General features: G+C 39.0%; 1 protein-coding gene across 1 annotated transcript; it reads right to left on the reverse strand.

Moving 5' to 3' along the window:
• Window positions 1-394: 394 nt before the first annotated feature.
• On the reverse strand, window positions 395-20,689 carry LOC106610755 (mitogen-activated protein kinase kinase kinase 7). The gene is made up of 15 exons (XM_082955635.1): window positions 20,410-20,689; window positions 20,209-20,303; window positions 19,821-19,931; window positions 19,344-19,409; window positions 19,069-19,114; window positions 16,459-16,597; window positions 16,056-16,184; window positions 15,765-15,889; window positions 10,759-10,889; window positions 5,636-5,723; window positions 5,290-5,417; window positions 3,591-3,741; window positions 3,365-3,426; window positions 3,006-3,121; window positions 395-2,686 (listed from the first exon to the last, which is right to left on the reverse strand). The coding sequence occupies exons 2-15, from the start codon at window positions 20,272-20,274 to the stop codon at window positions 2,515-2,517; spliced, it is 1,530 nt and encodes a 509-aa protein (XP_082811761.1). The 5' UTR covers window positions 20,275-20,303; window positions 20,410-20,689; the 3' UTR covers window positions 395-2,514.
• Between the last annotated feature and the right edge of the window lie 3,801 nt (window positions 20,690-24,490).

Here is a 24,490-nt window from a genome sequence, read left to right on the forward strand (position 1 = left end):
CACGCTGTTTCAACTGGGAGACAAAACATACTTCAGAAACATAAAAATGGTTTCAGATTTGTTCCATACCTTACTCATATACTTAATTTAGATGTAAAGGAGTTCATGACTTTATTCAGTACGTTTGATGAGCATGCAAATGGCCATAGGCACATAAGTTGATCTTGAAGAGGGGCTACCAAAATGATTTGGTATGCATTAAATGCATGACCAAGGACAATGTTTAAATAAATGATATTAAAAAAACAGTGCTCAAAGGGTGTCACCAATTTACAAAAAGGGGGAACAAGTCAATTGAAATAAAGGACATTTATGCTGATATTATTCTACTTCCCAAAAATACTATCTGAATAAATATTTTTCTAAGAATATATCAAACCATTGAAAACATAGATAACAGGAAATGTTTTATGCACTCAAGCATACAGGCGTTTCAGAACTGTCAAGTGACACACAAAGTGCAGATGAAATCAAAAAGATATGTTAGGGCAACAGATTATATTATATTCAATCACGAATGCCTTAATACCAAGAATGTAAAAGCAGCCTTTTCTTGTGTGCATTCACTTTTTTATTTCAGTACTTTTGAAGTTCTTAAGATATACATTCAAAAGTGCATTGACAACCTTTCCGATTTTGCAAGTCAAAACGCTATTTAGAAAAATACAATACACAGTGAGATACAACCTAAGGCAACTTGTGAACACACATGCACACAGAGGGCAAATCGAGCAAACAAGTGTATAACACATTTGTGGAAGTACAAGACCAAACTCCAAGTCCACAACCAGCACATACACATTTAGGAGTGAATAGAAAAGTGAAAGACAAAATATAAACACTAATACTGAGTGGACTACGTGGTGATGGTATTCTAAATTTAGAATGAGAAAACATCGAAAACATCTAAGGCAGATAGACTTGAGAAAGATCTCAAAATATAGGCTACATAAAATTAATAAAAACAAAAGATCCTTTATAAATATTGTCATTGCTTCTCAAGGAGCCACTGCATATACATTGAGAGTACAAAACATTAGGAACACCTGCCCTTTCCTTGACGTAGACTGACCAGGTGAATCCAGGTGAAAGCTATGATCCCTTATTGTTGTCACCTGTTAAATCCACTTCAATCAATGTAGATGAAGGGGCGGAAACAGGATAAAGAAGGATTTTTAAGCATAAGAGACAATTGAGACATGGATTATGTATGTGTGCCATTCAGAGGATGAATGGGCAAGACAAAATATTTAAGTGCCATTGAACAGGATATGGTAGTATGTGCCAGGGGCACCGGTTTGAGTGTGTCAAGAACTGCAACGCTGCTGAGTTTTTCACACTCAACAGTTTCCTGTGTATATCAAGAATGGTCCACCATCCAAAGGACATCCAGCCAACATTGGAATCAACATGGGCCAGCATCCCAGTGGAACACCTTTGACACCTTGTAGAGTCCATGCCCTGACAAACTGAGGCTGTTCTGAGGGCAAAGGGGTGTGCAATGCAATATTAGGAAGGTGTTCCTAATGTTTTGTTTGCTCTGTGTCCGTAAAAAGGGAACACAGATATAAGAATGAGCATAAACATTTAAAAACACAACTTAGTCATCTATTTGTCATCTCCATAGCAAGCTATCTGTCACAGAGAGGCCAGAGTCAGACGGTGAAAACAAGCTGAGTCACTTCTTTTACCACTAGCACCTCTAGAACAGTCCTGGGGAGGGTATAGTGACAGTCATCTGCTACAAGACAGGAAACACCTCAAGTCATCTGAGGTGTTGCTGTAAGTCACCCCCTTCACAACATCAATAACTTTCTACAAAAGCCTTTCTGATCATTCCTGGATGTCGAGCTATGGGCAGAAGTTGCCTTTAGGCACAATGGTGGGAGGGGGTCAGTCTCTATGGGCAACTGCATTTTCCTCTGGATGTCAATAGCTACAGTAGGAGATGACTTTACCGGGCCTCCACACTTTCCTTGTTCAACTAGTCCAGTGTACCTCAGGCAGAATAGAATGACGTCTTTATGAAAACATGCATGTAAATTAACTTAGCTGTTCTTAATAGGTCTTGCACAACATTTCGCAACATTGTTGTACTGAACGCAGCTCTGGATTGAGACAGGTGGAGTATGTCGTTACTGTACAGCGCATTGGGGAGCAAGAATCTGAGGGGAGACATGCTTTGCGCAGTCTGCTGCTGACTGTGGATCCGTTGAGGATCTACAAAGCATTCATAATGACATGGCCTTCCGCTTTGGCCACTGATCCAGGAACAGCTTAAGAGCAACAGGAAAGAGTTCACTAAATGGCCAGTCTCTTGGGCTGCTCATCTGAAAACAGTTGATGAGCAATATGAAGCAGCCTTCACAAATATGGCAGGTATATTTGGCTGCAAATCCCAAAACAGTTGAGGGTCTACAAAGGAGACATCACAAAATGGCCCCTTGACAGTCTATTTGGCTGCTGTTGATCTGAACACAGTTCTGGGGCAACAAGCACACATCAAGAGGCATTCTAACTCTTCTGTTGTTGCTGACTCTGAATCCGCTCCAGCTTGTTCTTACAAATGTGGAAGTAGGTGGAGAGGCTCTTGTTCTCGTCCAACAGTTTGTTGTGCTCCTGAACCAGACGGGACGTATTTTGCTGCTCCCTTTCATCCTGGTCCAGCTCAGAGATTAACTCCTTCCTACACATCGCCACGACAAAGGGAGAGAGAACATGTTTAGCATTTAGGTAGCCTACATTCACTGACACTCTACAACTAATTACTACATACAGTAAAATACTACAATATTCTGTACAGGAAACAATGTTATTAGATTTAATTCTAATGAATTTATTCATGTTAAGAGTAACCGGTATCACAACAAATAGAAGTTAGTAAAACATCTTCAACAGTAATTAATTAGACATAACACCAGATTACAGTGCCATCTTCAGTACAGGTTATACATATTGGACAAACATCTTCTGCATAGGGAATGCTGGGCTCATATGTGACTTACTTTCTCTGGGTGAGTAGGGCAATTTCAGTCTCCACTTTCAGGTACTCCTGGGCCATTCTGCAGTGCTGCTCAAACACAGCCATGGACTCTTTGGAGTTTGAGAATGGGGCCAGGGGCTAAACCCAACCCAGGAATACACACATCACCATCCTGCACTTACAATTTACACATACATTCTTATAATGAACAGTACTTCACTTTTTAAACAAATGTAATATTTCAAGTGGAGGACACATGAAATCCAAACAGGGCAGTGAGTGGGCTATTGAGATGTAAGTATGTAAAACATTGCTAGTTGGTTATCAGTATGAGGATTTAGTATCAGTCAGGATTGAGGATGAATGGAGAAAGAACAGTACCTGCAGCTGGTGATCTAGTGTCAGATAAGCCATGGGGATGGAGCTGTCCAAACCATTAATATCTGAGGACAGAAAACATAATGGTGAGCATATACTCTATGTTGTATGGTACTGCCCCCTGGTGAACACTGTAGTGACAGTGTCAGAAATACAGTAGGTTCCATGCATATACAATCTTTGGTAAACTAGCTCTATTCTTTCAACCAATACTAAATAGGGCCCATACCTGTGGGACTGATAGGTGCTCTCAGCTCAGGCCCTGACTGGCCAGCACATTGCCCTTTGACCTCAGTGGGGGCAGGGCTCTGGGTACGCTCAGGCAGGCTCTCCATACTAGGCCCTCTGGACAGGGGCAGGCTGGGGCGTAATGTTCCCCCCTGAGAAAGAACATGAACAGCATGAACATGGATGGGGTGAGTTATTACTTGAGCTTTTGCGACAACTAAACTCAGCAAAAAAAGAAACGTCCCTTTTTCAGGAGCCTGTCTTTTAAAGGTAATTCGTAAAAATCCAAATAAATCCAAATATCTTCATTGTAAAGGGTTTAAACACTGTTTCCCATGTTTGTTCAATGAACCATAAACAATTAATGAACATGTGGAACGGTTGTTAAGACACTAACAGCTTAGGCAATTAAGGTCACAGTTATGAAAACTTAGGACACTAAAGAGGCCTTTCTACTGACTCTGAAAAACACCAAAAGAAAGATGCCCAGGGTCCCTGCTCATCTGCGTGAACGTGCCTTAGGCATGCTGCAAGGAGGCATGAGGACTGCAGATGTGGCCAGGGCAATAAATTGCAATGTCCGTACCATGAGACGTCTAAGACAACGCTACAGGGAGAAAGGACGGACAGCTGATCGTCCTCGCAGTGGCAGATCACGTGTAACAAAACCTGCACAGGATCGGTACATCCGAACATCACACCTGCGGGACAGGTACAGGATGGCAACAACAACTGCCCGAGTTACACCAGGAATGCACAATCCTTCCATCAGTGCTCAGACTGTCCGCAATAGGCTGAGAGAGGCTGGACTGAGGGCTTGTAGGCCTGTTGTAAGGCAGGTCCTCACCAGACATCACCGGCAACAATGTCGCCTATGGGCACAAAGCCACCGTCGCTGGACCAGACAGGACTGGCAAAAAGTGCTCTTCACTGACGAGTCAAGGTTTGGTCTCACCAGAGGTGATGGTCGGATTCGCGTTTATCGTCGAAGGAATGAGCGTTACACCGAGGCCTGTACTCTGGAGCGGGATCGATTTGGAGGTGGAGGGTCCATCATGGTCTGGGGGCAGTGTGTCACAGCATCATCGGACTGAGCTTGTTGTCATTGCAGGCAATCTCAACACTGTGCGTTACAGGGAAGACATCCTCCTCCCTCATGTGATACCCTTCCTGCAGGCTCATCCTGACATGACCCTCCAGCATGACAATGCCACCAGCCATACTGCTCGTTCTGTGCGTGATTTCCTGCAAGACAGGAATGTCAGTGTTCTGCCATGGCCAGCGAAGAGCCCAGATCTCAATCCCATTGAGCACGTCTGGGACCTGTTGGATCGGAGGGTGAGGGCTAGGGCCAAATGTCCGGGAACTTGCGAGTGCCTTGGTGGAAGAGTGGGGTAACATCTCACAGCAAGAACTGGCAAATCTGGTGCAGTCCATGAGGAGGAGATGCACTGCAGTACATAATGCAGCTGGTGGCCACACCAGATACTGACTGTTACTTTTGATTTTGACCCCCCCTTTGTTCAGGGACACATTATTCCATTTATGTTTGTCACATGTCTGTGGAAGTTGTTCAGTTTATGTCTCAGTTGTTGAATCTTATGTTCATTCAAATATTTACACATGTTAAGTTTGCTGAAAATAAACGCAGTTGACAGTAAGAGGACATTTCTTTTTTGCTGAGTTTATAAATGCATCACCTTTGATGGTTTGAACTGAAGTGGAAATCTTTCGTTTTTCAGGGTGTCATCTCTCTCTTGACAGTTTGTTCCATGCTCCATGTTACTTTCGGATCTGTAGCTGTTGATAGTGTTGTCTGCATTGGAACCTACAGAAGAGAAGATGGCTTTTTAAAATGTTTTTCCAGAAACTTCTGTAATAACAGCAACTTCTGAACTTCATTAATATGCATTTCCAAAGCAATTACTCAATGTTAATACAAGATAAAGTGTTACTTGTCTCCAAATGTTGATATAATCCATAAACTTTCAAAGCGTTGATATAATCCATAAACTTTCAAAGCGTATCTAAATCTATGGAACTCACCTGTGCTTGTGGCTGAGGAGGAGCCACTCCTGCTGTTGCTTGGACACTGGTGGGGGTACTGAAGAGGCTCATCAGACCCTGGGAAGTACTGCAGACACATGGGAGGAAGAGTGCAATGCACAATGCTTACAGGAATTGTATACTGAACAAAATATAAAAACGCAACATGCAAGATAACGCAAGATTTTACTGAGGTACAGTTCATATAAGGAAATCAGACAATTGAAATAAATTAATTTGGCCCTAATCTATGGGTTTAACTTGACTGGGAATACAGATATGCATCTGTTGGTCACAGATACCTTTATAAAAAATTTAAAAATGTAGGGGCGTGGATCAAAAAACCAGTGTGACCACCAGTTTCCTCATGCAGCGCGACACGTCTCCTTCGCATAGAGTTGTTCAGGCTGTTGATTGTGGCCTGTGGAATGTTGTCCCACTCCTCTTCAATGGCTGTGCGAAGATGCTGGATATTGACGGGAACTGGAACACGCTGTCGTAGACGTCGATCCAGAGCATCCCAAACATGCTCAATGGGTGACATGTCTGGTGAGTATGCAGGCCATGGAAGAACTGGGACATTTTCATCTTCCAGGAATTGTGTACAGATCCTAGCGACATGGGGCCGTGCATTATCATGCTGAAACATAAGGTGATGGCGGCAGATGAATGGCACGACAATGGGCCTCAGGATCTCGTCACGGTATCTCTGTGCATTCAAATTGCCACCAATAAAATGCAATTGTGTTCATTATCCATAGCTTATGCCGGTCCCAGACAATCCCGCAGGTGAAGAAGCTGGATGTGGAGATCCTGGGCTTGCATGGTTACACATGGTCTGCGGTTGTGAGGCCAGTTGGATGTACTGCCAAATTATTCAAAACAACGTTGGAGGCGGCTTATTGTAGAGAAATGAACATTCAATTCTCTGGCAAAAGCTGGTGTACATTCCTGCAGTTAGCATAGCAATTGCACACTCCCTCAAAACTTGAGACATCTGTGGGATTGTGTTGTGTGACAAAACTGCATATTTTAGAGGCCTTTTATTGTCCCCATCACAAGATGCACCTGTGTAATGATCATGCTGTTTAATCAGCTTCTTTATATGCCACACCTGTCAGGTGGATGGATTGGCAAAGGTGAACTGCTCACCAACAGGGATGTAAACAAATGTGTGCACAGAATTTGAGAGAAAGAAGCTTTTGGAATATTTCTGGGATCTTTTATTTCAGCTCATAAAATATGGGACCAACTCCTTCAATGCTGAATTTACAGTTGAAGTCGGAAGTTTACATACACCTTAGCCAAATACATTTAAACGCAGTTTTTCACAATTCCTGACATTTAATCCTAGTAAGAATTTTCTGTCTTAGGTCAGTTAGGATCACTACTTTATTTTAAGAAGGTGAAATGTCAGAATAATAGTAGAGAAAATGATTTATTTCATATTTTATTTCTTTCATCACATTCCCAGTGGGTCAGAAGTTTACATACACTCACTTAGTATTTGGTAGCATTGACTTTAAATTGTTTAACTTGGGTCAAACGTTTTGGGTAGCCTTCCACAGGCTTCCCACAATAAGTTGGGTGAATTTTGGCCCATTACTCCTGACAGAGCTGGTGTAAATGAGTCAGGTTTGTAGGCCTCCTTGCTCGCACACGCTTTTTCAGTTCTGCCCACAAATTGTCTATGGGATTGAGGTCAGGGCTTTGTGATGGCCAATCCAATACCTTGACTTTGTTGCCCTTAAGCCATTTTGCCACAACTTTGGAAGTATACTTGGGGTCATTGTCCATGTGGAAGATCCATTTGCAACCAAGATTTAACTTCCTGACTGATGTCTTGAGATGATGCTTCAATATATCCACATCATTTTCCTTCCTCATGATGTCATCTATTTTGTGAAGTGCACCAGTCCCTCCTGCAGCAAAGCACCCCCACAACATGATGCTGCCATCCCCGCGCTTCACGGTTGGGATGGTGTTCTTCGGCTTGCAAGCCTCCCCCTTTTTCCTCCAAACATAACGATGGTCATTATGGCCAAACAGTTCTATTTTTGTTTTATCAGACCAGAGGACATTTCTCCAAAAAGTACAATCTTTGTCTCCATGTGCAGTTTCAAACTGTAGTCTGGCTTTGTTATGGCGGTTTTGGACCAATGGCTTCTTCCTTGCTGAGCGGCCTTTCAGGTTGTCGATATAGGACTCGTTTTACTGTGAATATAGATACTTTTGTACCCGTTTCCTCCAGCATCTTCACAAGGTCCTTTGCTGTTGTTCTGGGATTTATTTGCACTTTTCACACCAAAGTAGGTTCCTCTCTAGGAGACAGAAAGGGTCTCCATCCTGAGCGGTATGACGGCCGCGTGGTCCCATGGTGTTTATACTTGCGTACTATTGTTTGTACAGATGAACGTGGTACCTTCAGGCGTTTGGAAATTGCTCCCAAGGATGAACCAGACTTGTGGAGGTCTACAATTATTTTTTCTGAGGTCTTGGCTGATTTCTTTTGAGTTTCCCATGATGTCAGCAAAGAGGCACTGAGTTTGACGGTAGGCCTTAAAATACATCCACAGATACACCTTCAATTGACTCAAATTATGTCAATTAGCCTATCAGAAGCTTCTAAAGCCATGACATAATTTTCTGGAATTTTCCAAGCTATTTAAAGGCACAGTCAACTCAGCGTATGCAAACTTCTGACCCACTGGAATTGTGATACAGTGAATTAAGTGAAATAATCTGTCTGTAAACAATTGTTGGAAAAATTACTTGTGTCATGCACAAAGTAATTGTCCTAACCAACTTGCCAAAACTATAGTTTGTTAACAAGAAATTTGTGGAGTGGTTGAAAAACTAGTTTTAATGACTCCAACCTAAGTGTATGTAAACTTCTGACTTCAACTGTATATTTTTGTTCAATGTAGATATAAAATCAAACACTTAAACTGTGGAACAAAGACACCATTTCTTAATAACTAAGGGCCCGATTCAGACTTCAGTCAGAAATGTATGCGCCTTTTCAACGCATTTTGATTGAAGCACTTCTCAGTATTTGGTATTCAAACTTACCTTATGCAGGTGCGCAACGAGCTCTATGTGCTCTGAATAAATGTAATTAAATCGCTGAAAAACCCTCCCACTTGCTGTCCAACAGATTTCCTAATGGACTTTATTACATTTATCTAAAGCCATCCCTTTAAATATGGTGCATCTTTCATTAGAATTTTCTCAACAGACTCAATATAATATATAGAGAGAACGGGTTCAGAACGTTAGGGATCAATTAAAGAAAGCCATCTATATACAGTGGCTTCAGAAAGTATTCACACCCCGTGACTTCTTCCACATTTTGTTGTGTTACAATTGTCATTTTTTGTCAACGACCTACACAAAATACTCTAATGCCAAACTGGAAGAACAATTCTAACATTTGTAAAAAAAATAATACAAGAAATAAACACTAATATATCTTGATTAGATAAATATTCAACCCCCTGAGTCAATACATGTTAGAAACACCGTTGGCAGCGATTAAAACTGTGAGTCTTTCTGGGTAAGGCTCTAAGCACTTTCCAAACCTGGATTGTGTTGTGCAAAATTTGACCATTATTATTTTCAAAATTCTTCAAGCTTTGTCAAATTGGTTGTAGATCACTGCTAGACAACCATTTTCCCATCTTGCCATAGATTTTCAAGCAGATTTAACTCAGCCACATTCACTGTCTTCTTGCTAAGCAACTCCAATGTAGATTTGGCCTGTTTTCTAAGATGAATTCATCTCCCAGTGTCTGGTGGAAAGCAGACTGAACCAGGTTTTCCTTTAGGATTCTGCCTGTGCCTTTTTTATCCTGAAAACTCCCCAGTCCTTAACGATTACAAGCATACTCATAACATGATGCAGCTTGAAAATATAGAGTTGTACTCAGTAATGTGTTGTATTGGATTTGCCCCAAACATAACACTTTTTTACCCATCTACCAATAAGTGCCCTTCTTTGTTGTGAGGCACTGGAAAACCTCCCTGGTCTTTGTGGTTGAATCTGTGTTTGAAATCACTGCTCGACTGAGGGACCTTACAGATAATTGTATATGTGGGGTACAGAGATGACGTAGTCATTCAAAAATCATGGTAAACACTATTATTGCACACATTGCAACTTATTATGTGACTTGTCAGTCTTGTCAGAATGTCAGTCTTGCTATAACAAAGGGGTTGAATACTTATTGACTCAAAATGTTTCAGCTTTTCATTTGTAATTAATTTGTAAACATTTCTAAAAACATAATTGTGTGTAGGCCAGTGGCTGTAACACAACACAATGTGGAAAGTCAAGGGGTGTGAATACTGTCTGAAAACACTGTATATCATACAAATTGTAAAAAAAAATAAAAAAATGGAGAAAAGCCCTGGCATATAATTAAAACATTCTAGAGTGCATAAATCTACTCGGTAGGTTAGGCGCTAAATAAGCCTATAGTTTGGGTCTCTAAATTTCATCCCCTCAAATTATGAGGACATACAATAACAATTGTGAATAAAGGCACACCTATTTACAGCCTACTTCACTGAAGGGTCCGGAAGGGTCCGAAATATATGTCTTGTTGAAATTATTTTCAGTTTGCTTCCATATGACTGGTTTCACATTCGTCTCCAGCAATCTTAAGGAAAAATATTTTAAAACAATTGCCATTTGTAGGCCTAATTATAATCCCTTTCTCCAAACGGATAAATAACTAATCAAGTTCTTATCAATTTATACATTTCAGTGCATGGAGAATGGTGTTATTTCTATTGGAAATAGTCAATGCTTTTCCACTTGGAAACGACAGGTGCTCGAACTTATTCATGATTTCCTGTAGACACACCTCTGCCACACCTATATTTCTATGACCTCCACCCCAAACAAATTGCTGGCTGTGTTTCCTCATACTTAAGTTCAAGGTCAGAATACTCAGAGAAAAGGGAATAAAGTTCAATTTCTGCGTGTAACTTGGGTCTGAATTCCCCCCTAAGAGCGAAGTCTTGAAATTGCAGGTATTACTAACATATATGGGTTATTATTAGAGTTGTGATTGTGAAGTTCTGAGAACATGGGTCTGTGGGGTTTTCCAGTACTGTACCTTCATGAGGTTTGCCATGGTGTTTCTGACCTCCTCCATGGAGGGCCTCTGGGCAGGGTCTTTGTCCCAGCAGTGTGTCATCAGGCCCTCAATGGGCTCCGGGAGGTCCTTTATCAGGGGTGGGCGAGTACCTGAGAACACATACAGGAGACTAACAAGTCAGTGGGGGAATGTCAGTCTAGAGTGGCTTCCTCTACTCACCTTCTTTCCTTCATTTAACAAATAGGTGAGGTTTTCTTCAAACCTACACTACCGTTCAAAAGTTTGGGGTCACTTAGAAATGTCCTTGTTTTCCATGAAAACATACATGAAATTATTTGCAAAATGAATAGTAAATAAAGTCAAGACGTTGACAAGGTTAAAAATAATGATTTTTAATTGAAATAATAATTGTGTCCTTCAAACTTTGCTTCCGTCAAAGAATCCTCCATTTGCAGAAATTACAGCCTTGCAGACCTTTGGCATTCTAGTTGTCAATTTGTTGAGGAAATCTGAAGAGATTTCACCCCATGCTTCCTGAAGCACCTCTCACAAGTTGGATTGGCTTGATGGGCACTTCTTACGTACCATACGGTCAAACTCAATAGGGTTGAGATCCGGTGACTGTGCTGGCCACTCCATTATAGACAGAATACCAGCTGACTGCTTCTTCCCTAAATAGTTCTTGCATAGTTTGGAGCTGTGCTTTGGGTCATTGTCCTGTTGTAGGAGGAAATTAGCTCCAATTAAGGGCCGTCCACAGGGAATGGCATGGCGTTGCAAAATGGAGTGATAGCCTTCCTTCTTCAAGATTCCTTTTACCCTGTACAAATCTCCCACTTTACCAGCACCAAAGCACCCCCAGACCATCACATTGCCTTCACCATGCTTGACAGATGGCGCCAAGCACTCCTCCAGCATATTAGATTTTTTTTCTGCGTGTCTCACGAATGTTCTTCTTTGTGATCCGAACACCTTAAACTTAGATTTGTCTGTCCATAACACTGTTTTCCAATCTTCCTCTGTCCAATGTCTGTGTTATTTTGCCCATCTTAATATTTTATTTTTATTGACCAGTCTGAGATATGGTTTATTCTTTCCAACTCTGCCTAGAAGGCCAGCATCCCGGAGTCGCCGCTTTACTGTTAACGTTGAGACTGGTGTTTTGCAGGTACTATTTAATGAAGGTGCCAGTTGAGGACTTGTGAGGCGTCTGCTTCTCAAACTAGACACTCTAATGTACTTGTCCTCTTGCTCAGTTGTGCACTGGGGTCTCCCACTCCTCTTTCTATTCTGGTTAGAGCCAGTTTGCGCTGTTCTGTGAAGGGAGTAGCACACAGCGTTGTACGAGATCTTCAGTTTCTTGGCAATTTCTCGCATGGAATAGCCTTCATTTCTCAAAACAAGAATAGACTGACGAGTTTCAGAAGAAAGTTATTTGTTTCTGGCCATTTTTAGCCTGTAATCGAACCCACAAATGCTGATGCTCCAGATACTCAACTATTCCAAAGAAGGACAATTTTGTTGCTTCTTTAATCAGAACAGTTTAAAGCTGTGCTAACATAATTCCAAAAGGGTTTTCTAATGATCAATTAGCCTTTTAAAATGATACACTTGGATTAGCTAATACAATGTACCATTGGAACACAGGAGTGATGGTTGCTGATAATGGGCCTCTGTACACCTATGTAGATATTCTGTTTTTTTTTTTTTAATCAACCGTTTCTAGCTACAATAGTCATTTACAACATTAGCAATGTCTACACTGTATTTCTGATCAATTTGATGTTATTTTAATGGACAACAAATTTGTGACCCCAAACTTTTGAACGGTAGTGTATATTCCACCTCACTACACAGAGTACCAGACAAAAGTTTGGACACACCTACTCATTCAAGGGTTTTTCCTTTATTTTTCTATTTTCTACATTGTAGAATAGTAGTGTGAAGACATCAAAACTATGAAATAACACATATAGAATCATGTAGGTGTCACGTCCTGACCAGTTAAGGGTTATTTGTTGTTGGAGTTTGGTCAGGATGTGGCAGAGGGTATTTGTTTTATATGGTTTGGGGTGGTGGTGTAGGTAGTAGGTTGTTTTATTTATGTATTCCGGGGGTTTTGGGCACTGCTCTGTGTTTATTTATTTCTAGGTTTAGTTAGTTAGTTGTGGGTATAGGTTCTAGGTTTGTTTTCTATGTAGAGTTAATTGGGATTGGACTCCCAATTGAAGGCAGGTGTGTTGAGTTGCCTTTGATTGGGAGTCCTATATTAGTAGGGTGTGTTTGTGGGTAATTGTTTGTGAGCACTGCGTTTATTGAGCCTGCTACACTGTCTAGTTGTGAGTACTGTTTATTGTTTTGTTTTTCCTGTGGATGCTTTTTGTTTTTTCCATTAAAAGAATGAGTATCCACATACCCGCTGCATTTTGGTCTATTCAACACGTCACCTTTTGTGACAGTAGGAACCAAAGAAGTTCCCTTTTTTTAAAGTTATTAAAATTTTCCGGATTGACTGACCTTCATGTCTTAAAGTAATGATGGACTGTCGTTTCTATTTGCTTATTTGAGCTGTTCTTGCCATAATATGGACTTGGTCTTTTACCAAATAGGGCTATCTTCTGTATACCACCCCTATCTTGTCACAACACAACTGATTGGCTCAAACTAGAGGTCGACCGATTATGATTTTTCAATGCTGATACAGATACCGATTATTGGAGGACCAAAAAAAGCCGATACCAATTAAATCAGCTGATTAAAAAAAAAAAAAAAAAACATTTATTTATTTGTAATAATGACAATTACAACAACACTGAATGTACACTTTTATTTTAACTTAATATAATACATCAATCAAATCAATTTAGCCTCAAATAAATAATGAAACATGTTCAATTTGGTTTAAATAATGCAAAAACAAAGTGTTGGAGAAGAAAGTAAAAGTGCAATATGTGCCATGTAAAAAAGCTAACGTTTAAGTTCCTTGCTCAGAACATATGAAAGCTGGTGGTTCCTTTTAACATGAATCTTCAATATTCCCAGGTAAGATGTTTTAGGTTGAGGTTATTATAGGAATTATAGGACTATTTCTCTCTATACCATTTGTATTTCATATACCTTTGACTATTGGATGTTCTTATAGGCACTATAGTATTTCCAGTGTAACAGTATAGCTTCCGTCCCTCTCCTCGCCCCTACCTGGGCTCAAACCAGGAACACATCGAAAATAGCCACCCTCGAAGCATCGTTACCCATCGCTCCACAAAAGCCGTGGCCCTTGCAGAGCAAGGGGAACAACTACTCCAAGTCTCAGAGCGAGTGACGTTTGAAACGCTATTAGCGCGCACCCCGCTAACTAGCTAGCCATTTCACATCGGTTACACCAGCCTAATCTCGGGAGTTGATAGGCTTGAAGTCATAAACAGAGCTGTGCTTGAAGCATTGCGAAGAGCTGCTGGCAAACGCACGAAAGTGCTGTTTGAATGAATGCTTATGAGCCTGCTGCTGCCTACCACCGCTCAGTCAGACTGCTCTATCAAATATCAAATCATAGACTTAATTATAACATAACACACAGAAATACGAGCCTTAGGTCATTAATATGGTCAAATCCGGAAACTATCATTTCGAAACTAAAATGTTTATTCTTTCAGTGAAATACGGAACTGTTCCGTATTTTATCTAACAGGTGGCATCCATAAGTCTAAATATTCCTGTTACATTGCACAACCTTCAATGTTATGTCATAATTACGTAAAATTCTGGCAAATTAGTTCGCAATGAGCCAGGCGGTCCAAACTGTTGCATATACCCTGACTCTGCGTACAATGAACGCAAGAGAAGTGACACAATTTCCCTAGTTTAATATTGCCTGCTAACATGAATTTCTTTTAACTAAATATGCAGGTTTAAAAAAATATACTTCTGTGTATTGATTTTAAGAAAGGCATTGATGTTTATGGTTGGTACATTCGTGCAACGATTTGTGTTTTTTTTCTCGCAAATACGCTTTTGTTAAATCATCCCCCGTTTGGCGAAGTAGGCTGTCTTTGTTAGGAAGAAATAGTCTTCACAGTTCGCAACGAGCCAAGCGGCCCAAACTGCTGCATGTACCCTGACTCTGTTGCACAGAACACAAGAGAAGTGACACAATTTCCCTAGTTAAAATACATTCATGTTAGCAGGCAATATTAACTAAATATGCAGGTTTAAAAATATATACTTGTGTATTGATTTTAAGAAAGGTGCTTTTTTCGCGAATGCGCTTGTTAAATCACCCGTTTGGTGAAGTAGGCTATGATTCAATGATAAATGAACAGGCACCGCATCGGTTATATGCAACGCAGGACAAGCTAGATAAACTAGTAATATCATCAACCATGTGTAGTTAACTAGTGATTATGTTAAGATTGATTGTTTTTTATAAGATAAGTTTAATGCTAGCTAGCACCTTGCCTTGGCTCCTTGCTGCACTCGCATAACAGGTAGTCAGCCTGCCACGCAGTCTCCTCGTAGAGTGCAATGTAATCGGCCATGATCGGTGTCCAAAAATGGCAAACACCGATTGTTATGCAAACTTGAAATCGGCCCTAATTAATCGGCCATTTCGATGAATCGGTCGACCTCTAGCTCAGATGCCTTAAGAAGGAAAGAAATTCCACACCTGTTAATTGAAATGTATTTCAGGTGACTACCTCATGAAGCTGGTTGAGAGAATGCCAAGAGTGTGCAAAGCTGTCATCAAGGCAAAGGGTGGCTACTTTGATGGATCTCAAATATAAAATATATTTTGACTTAAACCTTTTTGGTTACTACATGATTCCATATGTGTTATTTCCTAGTTTTGATGTCTTCACTATTATTTTACATTGTAGAATTTTTTTTAAATAAAGAAAAACCCTTGAATGAGTAGGTGTGTCCAAACTTTTGACTGGTACTGTACATTTTTCTCTTTCGGATTTATTCCTCTGTGTGTATGTATGTATGTAACTTCACTAAGAGTCTATGGCTCTGTGACCTCTCACCTCTGTGCACGGCCCACATGATGCAGAAGGCCGATCCTCCGATCTCGTCAAAGGGCTTCCTGCGAGTGATCACCTCCCACAGGATGATACCCCAGCTGAACACATCACACTTTTCACTGTAGTTACTGCCTGGACAACAGAGTCACAGAGAGAGATACAGGTGAGTGAAGGAATACAGGTTAGACGGAGACCCTAGATTGTTCTATTGGTGACACAGAGAGAATCGGTGCTCAGACCATTTTCGTCTTTTGCTTTTGAATGAAAGGAGGAAAGCGCCTTGCTATAGGATACATGCCTTCAAACACTTCTGGTGCCATCCAGGCTGCACTTCCTTTGTTGTTGGTCATGTGTGTCTGAATGTCACAGGCTGTCCCAAAGTCACAGATCTTCAACACTGTGCCCCCCTGTACAAGTAGCAGACTGAAACAAATTTCTATGGTTTAGGTTCAGAGAGTGCAACAACTTCATTAAATATGTAAGTACTGTAAACAGACTTGTGTTAATGAAATTCTGTTAAGTTTCCCACAATTCCCACATTTTCCAGCAATCCTGGTTGGAGGATTCCCAAAGTTCCTGCTTATTCCCCCGTACTTCCAGGAATGTTCAGGAAAACTGGGAACATTTGGGAAAGTTTCCAGAATTTTGCAACCCTAAAACAGACAGTTTAGGAACAGCACACACAAAAGAGTCATACTTGGGTGGTTTGAGGTCTCTGTGAATGAGGGCCTTGGGTTTCATGCCATGGAGATAGGAGACCCCCTGAGCACACTGCAAACACCAGCTCATAGCATGGGATGCACTGTACTGGGGCAGGGGCTCAGCTCCATGCAGCACTGGGAATGGACAGACGCAACACAGTCAAGACAGAATACATCAATATTTTTCATTTAACTGAAAGTGAGAGGTTGTAATCTGTATAAATGTAAAAAGGCCATTTTCGAACAAGGGATGAGCCATTCTTACTAATCTACTGGAGATCCAGTTTGGGTTTAAGTATATATTTTGTAATACTGATCATTTTAGAGGTTTAATGCTTTAATATTTAATAATTTTAGCCCCCCCCCCCCCCCCCGAACTCATATTGATTATATAAATATGCACATTTAATTTTGTCTGGCTTGCCATTCCAAATAAAGTGAAATCATTTTTGTTAAAATAATTTAAAAGACAAATCGTTTGGCATAGGCAGGGCCAATAGAACATAGGCAGTGGTGTAAAGTACTGAAGTAAAAATACTTGAAAGTACTACTTAAGTTGTTTTTTGAGGTATCTGTACTTTACTTTACTATTTATATTTTTGACAACTTTTACTTCACTACATTCCTAAAGGAAATAATGTACAGGTAATTGACGCAGGTACCGGTTTGGGTTTTTACTTTACCTTCTATAATGGTACTTGAATGTTTGGTTTGTTAAATGTGATACGCCATGTGTAATGTTAATTTTTATAGTTTACATCGCTACTTGAGTCATCCCTCTCCGCTCTTTCTCTCCCTATGCCACTTTCCACACAGACCAAGCCACGCCCCCTGTCACTCAAGGAGCGCATTTGATGTTCCTCAACCACGAGACACTTGCGTTCAGTCTGCATGGCAAATGCAGCACATACAACAACAATGCTGTTTTCGCTTTGCTTCTTAATATAAATCCACTATCATTCTATAATGACACTATTAGTTTGTGTTTCTTACATCAGCAAACAGCTAGTTTGTATTTTCTTAGCAAGTTGCCCTAAATCTTGTAAGATGCTAATTGTTAGCCGCTAATTCTAGCTAGCTAATAAATGTACTAAGAGCAAACGTAGCTAGCTAATACAGACTGATAATACCAGCGATGGTGTATACCTAAATCAGCATGTTGTTTGTGCAACAGTATCTTCTAAATCAAAGAGGAATATGCAAAGCAAAATTATATGTTAGCAACATGCAATGTAGCCAAAACTTTTAGGGTCCCCTAGGAAACACTAATCAACAGTTTAGTTCCTACCCTGGGGCAATAACTCCTCCCTGGCATTTTCATTTGTTGTCATCTCAAACAACACGTTATTCAAAGTGCCCACTATTATATTCTAACTATAGAATTAGAATAGTCATTATATTTCCATGATTCCAACAGTTTTGCTCTAATTGGCAAGTCAAATCGCAATTGCAACATTTGGTTAAAAACAAGTCCTATATGATTTGCCCATATCGTGCAGCCCTACGTGGCAGTGTGGAAATTCTCTCAATGGAACAGTGGTGTAAAGTACTTAAGTAAAAATACTTTCAAGTACTACTTAAGTCGTTTTTTTTTGTATCTGTACTTTAATATTTTTGACTACTTTTACTTCACTACATTCCTAAAGAAAATACTGTACTTTTTACTCCATGCATTTTCCCTGACACCCAAAAGTACTCGTTACATTTTGAATGCTTAGCAGGAGAGGAAAATGGTCAAATTCATGCACTTGTCAAGAGAACATCTCTGGTCATGTACTGCCTCTGATCTGGAGGACTCACTAAACACAAATGCTTTGTTTGTAAATTATGTCTGAGTGTTGGAGTGTGTCCCTGGCTATCCGTAAAAAAAAAAATAAGAAAATGGTGCCATCTGGTTTGCTTAATATAAGGAATTTGAAATGATTTATACTTTTACTTTTGATACTTAAGTACATTTTATCAAATACATTTACTTTTGATACTTAAGTATATTTAAAACCAAATACTTTTAGACTTTTACTAAAGTAGTATTTTACTGGGTGACTTTCACTTTTACTTGAGTCATTTTCTATTAACGTATCTTTACTTTTACTCAAGTATGACAATTGGGTACTTTTTACACCACTGTAAATAGGTAAACTGGGATATGACTAAAGAATTAATCAGGGTGATTTTTTCCACAAATAGGTATTTACCATCCCATGGTAGCAAGATCTTATCTATTTTTGCTAACTTTCTGTTAAAATGTGTTGTAGTAAGCTTCTTTATTTCTTTAGGGATATGAATACTGAGTGTGTCCACATCCCCGTCAGACCATTTTATTGGTAAACTACACGGTAATGTAAAAGTTGCATTTTTTTGCTATCCAATATGTAATATGGTACACTTATCCTAGTTCGGCTGTAATCCCGAGAGGTCAGAAAAATGATCTAGATCCTCTGAGATTGTGGAGGGATCCAGATTGCAGATTTAAGAGGACGTTTGAGTCGTCAGCATACAATGACACCCCTATGTATTATTGTTGGATCTGATTTGAATAGCTAACATTTCGATGGCCATACTAAATAGATATGCCGACAGTAGAGAGTTAAAGAGTAATTTCTTACCATTGTATAAAGAGCCACCTTCAGCGTATTCCATAACAAGACAGACCTGTGTGTGAATGTTACAATTATTGTGATCAAAAAGGGAAAACACTTACAGTAGGCAAACTGTATGGGATTGCAAATCTGGTGTCAAATTAATATAGACAAAAAAGTGTAGACCTAATAAATGAATAATAACCAATAATAACAACTAATAAAGGAATAATGACACTACAGTATATCGTTGAACAGCAGGCAAATCATACTAAGACGACAACTTTCCTGAATGTACTTACTGGATTATGACATGAACCATAGAGCTTGACAATATTTGGGTGATTTACTCTGGAAAGCTGGCGGAGCTGGATGAAGAAGAGACATGGATAAGTGAAATGGATCTCACCATCTAAACACACACACACACACACACACACATATACATACATACATACATATATATATATATATATATATATATATATATATATATATATATATATATATATCACATACATACATACATACATACATACATACATACATACATACATACATACATACATACATACATACATATTGTTTAATTTCCATTGTAATTGGATATCATTTGACTGCTGCTACCTAAAATAAAATGTATCAATAAATGTTAGTGGTTTTTTTAAAGGATGGACATTATTGTGATAACAAGACAAACTCATTTCAACAATACACTATACCCAAAACCAGGCTTAACACAAACAAAAGTGTATTTTCAGGCAAGGATGTTCCTGTACCTCTACTACAAAAGCTTTCCTCTCAGATTCACTCTCTATGGTCTTGATGGCCACATCGTTGCCTTTCCATTTGGCCTTGAAGACAACTCCAAATGTTCCTCTGCCAACAACCTGGAGAAACAAATGTCACACATCCATGAGTGGTGGTCTGTCTCGTTCTTTTCTGTATAATCTACAAATCATTCTAGATACTGTAGCTGGTGTTTTGAAATAGGTATCTTTCTAGTTGAAATGGGCATTCAGAAGTTACATGGATGAACACAAAACTAAACTTCTCTACTATTCAACCAGGCTAGCTAGTGTGATTTCTCTCACCCCTGCCTGTCTTCATTTTCTCACTCATTGAAGGCTGATGGTTTGGTATGTATAGCTATCATACGACACTTACCTCTTCAACTTCTATATCCTCATATTCTATCTCTTCAAATGGATATCCAGGAGGTGTCTCAAGCATCTTGACGGCTTTAGACTCCTTTGAATAAGCTAGAAAAAAACAACATATTGTATTAGCGTACTGTCTGTCGTTAAAACCTTGTTATTTCATGTCACAACCCCTCCGTAATCGTTTCCATTCGCTGTTGAAACGTACATCAGAACAGGAAGTATGAGTTGGTTGTCCGTTCCTAGACCTGAGCCGCTATTTCGAACACTCAGGACGAAGAGTTACATTTTATTAAAAGTGATAAACTATGAGCAGCTGTTTATCAGCATTATGTCTGAGTAAGTTTGTTACATCCGACGTGGAAAATCCAATGGAGTAAAGAGGAAATTAGTACGAGTTTTATAGGTTTAATGTCAGAGAAGAGTCCAAACAAATGCCGTTTGTTCCATGGTTTGCGCAGTGAAATGTTCGCAGCCTTGGGGTGCATTCAAGAATAGTAAACTCTTACATATTAGCAACAGTCGGTGCGGGACTTTCAAAATACATCCCAGGCTCAACCCTAGAATGGAAAGAGGAGCACCTCCAACAAAGGTCTGATAGATATCACAGATTATTATTGTAGTGGTCGAGCCGAGGGGTGAGCGTATTTGTTGGGTTGTCAACCTTTGCTGATCTTAAACAAAGCTCACTTTTATTGTTGCATCTGCCTTCCTGGGCAATAGAGGGCGACATACACGAGAGCGCCTCTGTATACGTGCCTGTTTTTTTATGGTTTGCGATGTGTCATACCGCTGAGAACTGACCAAGAATAAGCAAGACCTAGCAATCAATAACGACGTGACCTCGGCGATTTCGATTCAAAATAAAAGTTCCGGGAAATGACGATATAAAATTATACAAATGGTCGGAATTCGTACAATTTTATTAGGAAATGTTAGCAGACTTCGAATTGATCAAAAAAGGTCAATAGTTAATGGATTTTAAAGTACATATAATATTATAACATTGACAATATACTTAACAGCATTAAAACGAATGATTACTAGATAGTTATTATGGTAACAACAGTAATACAAATCATTTATTTACATTTTATTTCACTCTTATTTTATCAGGAAAGTTGACTGAGAACACATTCTCTTTTACAGCAATGGCCTGGGGGAATAAACAAAAATTATGTATGATGCTAATAATAATAGCAATAACAATATTAATATAAAAATAATGATATATATATATATATATATATATATATATATATTATTAGTTATTATATTATATTTATAATTTAAATCACATTGTTAATTAACCCGTTTGTATTGCACAATGTTATGTACGCTTTTCATATTGGACAAAATATTCAGACCCCTTCCCTTTTTCCAAATTTTGTTGCCTTATTCTAAAAATTGATTAATTTTTTTTCTCATCAATCTACACACAATACCCCATAATGACAAAGCAAAAACAGGTTTTTAGAAATTTTGCAACTGTATTAAAAATAAAACACAGAAATACCCTTTGCAATGAGACTCGAAATTGAGCTCAGGTGCAACCTGTTTCCATTGATCATCCTTAAAGTGTCAAATTCATTGGAGTCCACCTGTGGTAAATGTAATTGATTGGGCATGATTAGGAAAGGCACAAACCTGTCTATATAAGGTCCATCCGCCCCAATTCAGATTATATAATTTTAATAGTCATGGCATGTAAGAGCTATTGAAGATTGAAAGCACAAAATAATTTTTTTAAACTACGAAATATTAAAAAAAAACTAATGCCATGCATTTTTGTCCATCCTCTCCTGATTCAGAATGTATCATGTTCATAGTAATGGCACACTTTGTGTAAGAGCTATTGAAGATTGAAAGCAAAAAATAAAAAAATTCAAGATATTTTAACAACAAAAAAAAGCAGTGGATTTGTCTCCATGCTCCCCCATTCAGGATATATAATTCTCATAGTCATGGTACGCTTTGTGCAAGAGCTCTTGAAGATTGAAAGTGTCAGAAGGTGGGTGTAGCTGGTGCATGAAGTCAGGCGCAGGAGAGCAAAATGAGTGAGCAACGTACTTTACTCCAAATAAAGGCACAAGGTATCAATACACTTGACCAACAATAAACGGTAATCAATTACCCACGGGTGAAAACAGCACCCGTCGAAAACCAGCCATAACGTACCGAATGAACATAGAAACAATCACGCACAAAAACATGGGGGAAACAGAGGGTTACATACATGAACATGTAATTGGGGAATGAAACCAGGTGTGTAGAAAACAAAGACAAAACAAATGGAAAATGAAAGGTGGATCAACGATGGCTAGAAGACCGGTGACGTCGACCGCCGAACGCCGCCCGAACAAGGAGAGGGACCGACTTCGGCGGAAGTTGTGACAGTACCCCCCTTGACGCGCGGCTCCAGCAGCGCGCAGGCCTTGGGGACGCATTTGACACAAAAAGCTGTGGAATTTTGTCCATCCTCCCCTAATTCAGAATATATCATTTGCATAGTCATGGCACGCTTTGTGTAAGAGCTATTGAAAATTGAAAGCCCCCAATAACAAAAATTATTCCAATAAACTAAAGCCATGGATTTTTGTCCATCCTCCCCTGATTCAGAAAACATAATTTGCATAGTCATGGAATGCTTTATGTAAGAGCTATTAAAGACTAGATCAAAACAACAAAAAATATTACGACATTTCACCAAAAAAAAAACATGGACTTGGTGATTGAGCTGTTGAAGATTGAAAGCGAAACAAATACAAAATACAGTTGAATAACTAAAACCTGTGGATTTTTGCTACATCGAAAATCTTTTCACAGCTATTTTTCAATCTGTATAGCACAGCTGTCAATTCTTTGGTCCTTAAATGAAACTAGTATACATTCTTATTTATCACAATTTTCTTTAACCAGTTTTGGTCTTTAATGCAGGGCCGACAGACAAGTTCCTTACTTTCTCCCCCTTCCCCTTGCCTCTTCCATTTTTGTGGTAATGCTGCAATTAATTGGTTGTAATTTTGGATAGAGCAGACATTTCCATATATTAGCTACATGTGTGACATAACTCCAACACTCCTTTTTATAATATACAAAGATTATACCATTATAAAACATTTTTTGTTGAATTATTATATTTGAGTTTAACCATAATATTTGTAATAATATTTGTTCTGTCTTTTCTGGTGGATTAAACTGAAATTGCAACCAACTTTCTATGGCTTGTTTAAAAAATTGCAATATTTTGGAGATTATTTCATTTTCAAATAAACTAAATGTTAGAGGTTGTAATCTGAATAAAGGGGAAAAGGCCATTCTTGAACATGGGATCAGCCATTCTTAATAATCTGCTATAGAACCAATTCGGATTTAAGTATAGCTTTTCTTGACTGAAGCCTTTAGTGAGAGGTCTAATGCTTTAATATTTAATAATATCTGTCCTCCGAATTCATAATCATTATATAAATAGGCCTGATTAATTTTGTCTGGCTTGCCATTCCAAATAAAATGGAATATTTTTTGCTCATATCTTTAAAAAAACAAGTCGTTAGGTGTAGGCAGGGCCTTAAGCAAAACAAGAGGTTAGCAAAATGATCTAGATCCTCTATGAGGCTATGGAGGGATCCAAATTGTGGATTTAGAAGAAACTGGAATCATCAACGTACAGTGACACCTTTGTTTTTAAGCCCTGGATTTCTAGCCCCTTGATTTTAACAGCAAACATGTCAATGGCCTTAATAATAAATAGGTGTGCCGATAGTTGACAACCTTGTTTTACTCCTCTTGACAGTTTAATACTTTCTGAGAAGTAGACATTATTTAATATTTTACACCTAGGGTTACTATACATAACTTTAACCCATTGTATAAGAGATTCTCCAATATTGACATATTTCAGGCATTTATATATAAATTCCAGTCGCACTTTATCAAAGTCAGCTTTGAATACCAGGCCTGGTTTCCCCGATTTTTCATAGGGTTCTATTGTTTCCAGTACTTGTCTTATATTATCTCCAATGTATCGTCCATGTAAAAAACCTGTCTGATTACGATTCAAAATATCCAACAATACCTTTTTAATTCTATGCGCTATGCATTTTGCTAGATTTTTTTTTGTCACAACACTGAAGTGTAAGGGACCTCCGTTTTTTTTTAAATGGACTGGATCTTTATATTTAGCACCTGGGTTTTGTTTCAGTAATTGTAAAATCAGACCTTCTTCTTGCGTATCTGATAATCTACAACTTTTATAGGAGTGGTTAAAACATGCTATAGTAATAACGGTC

This window comes from Salmo salar, chromosome 09 (genome assembly GCF_965601325.2).
Source record: "Salmo salar chromosome 09, fSalSal1, whole genome shotgun sequence".
Classification (NCBI taxonomy): Eukaryota; Metazoa; Chordata; class Actinopteri; order Salmoniformes; family Salmonidae; genus Salmo; species Salmo salar.

What these genes read in the sequence shown, in the direction of transcription:
- LOC106610755 (XM_082955635.1), bottom strand. Translation starts at nt 20,274, where the DNA reads ATGCTTGAGACACCTCCTGGATATCCATTTGAAGAGATAGAATATGAG. An exon ending in AGAGACCTCAAACCACCCAA is followed by an intron (nt 16,185 to 16,458) that starts GTATGACTCTTT and finishes AATTTGTTTCAG; the next exon opens with TCTGCTACTTGTACAGGGGG. An exon ending in TTCAGTTCAAACCATCAAAG is followed by an intron (nt 3,742 to 5,289) that starts GTGATGCATTTA and finishes GTTCTTTCTCAG; the next exon opens with GGGGGAACATTACGCCCCAG.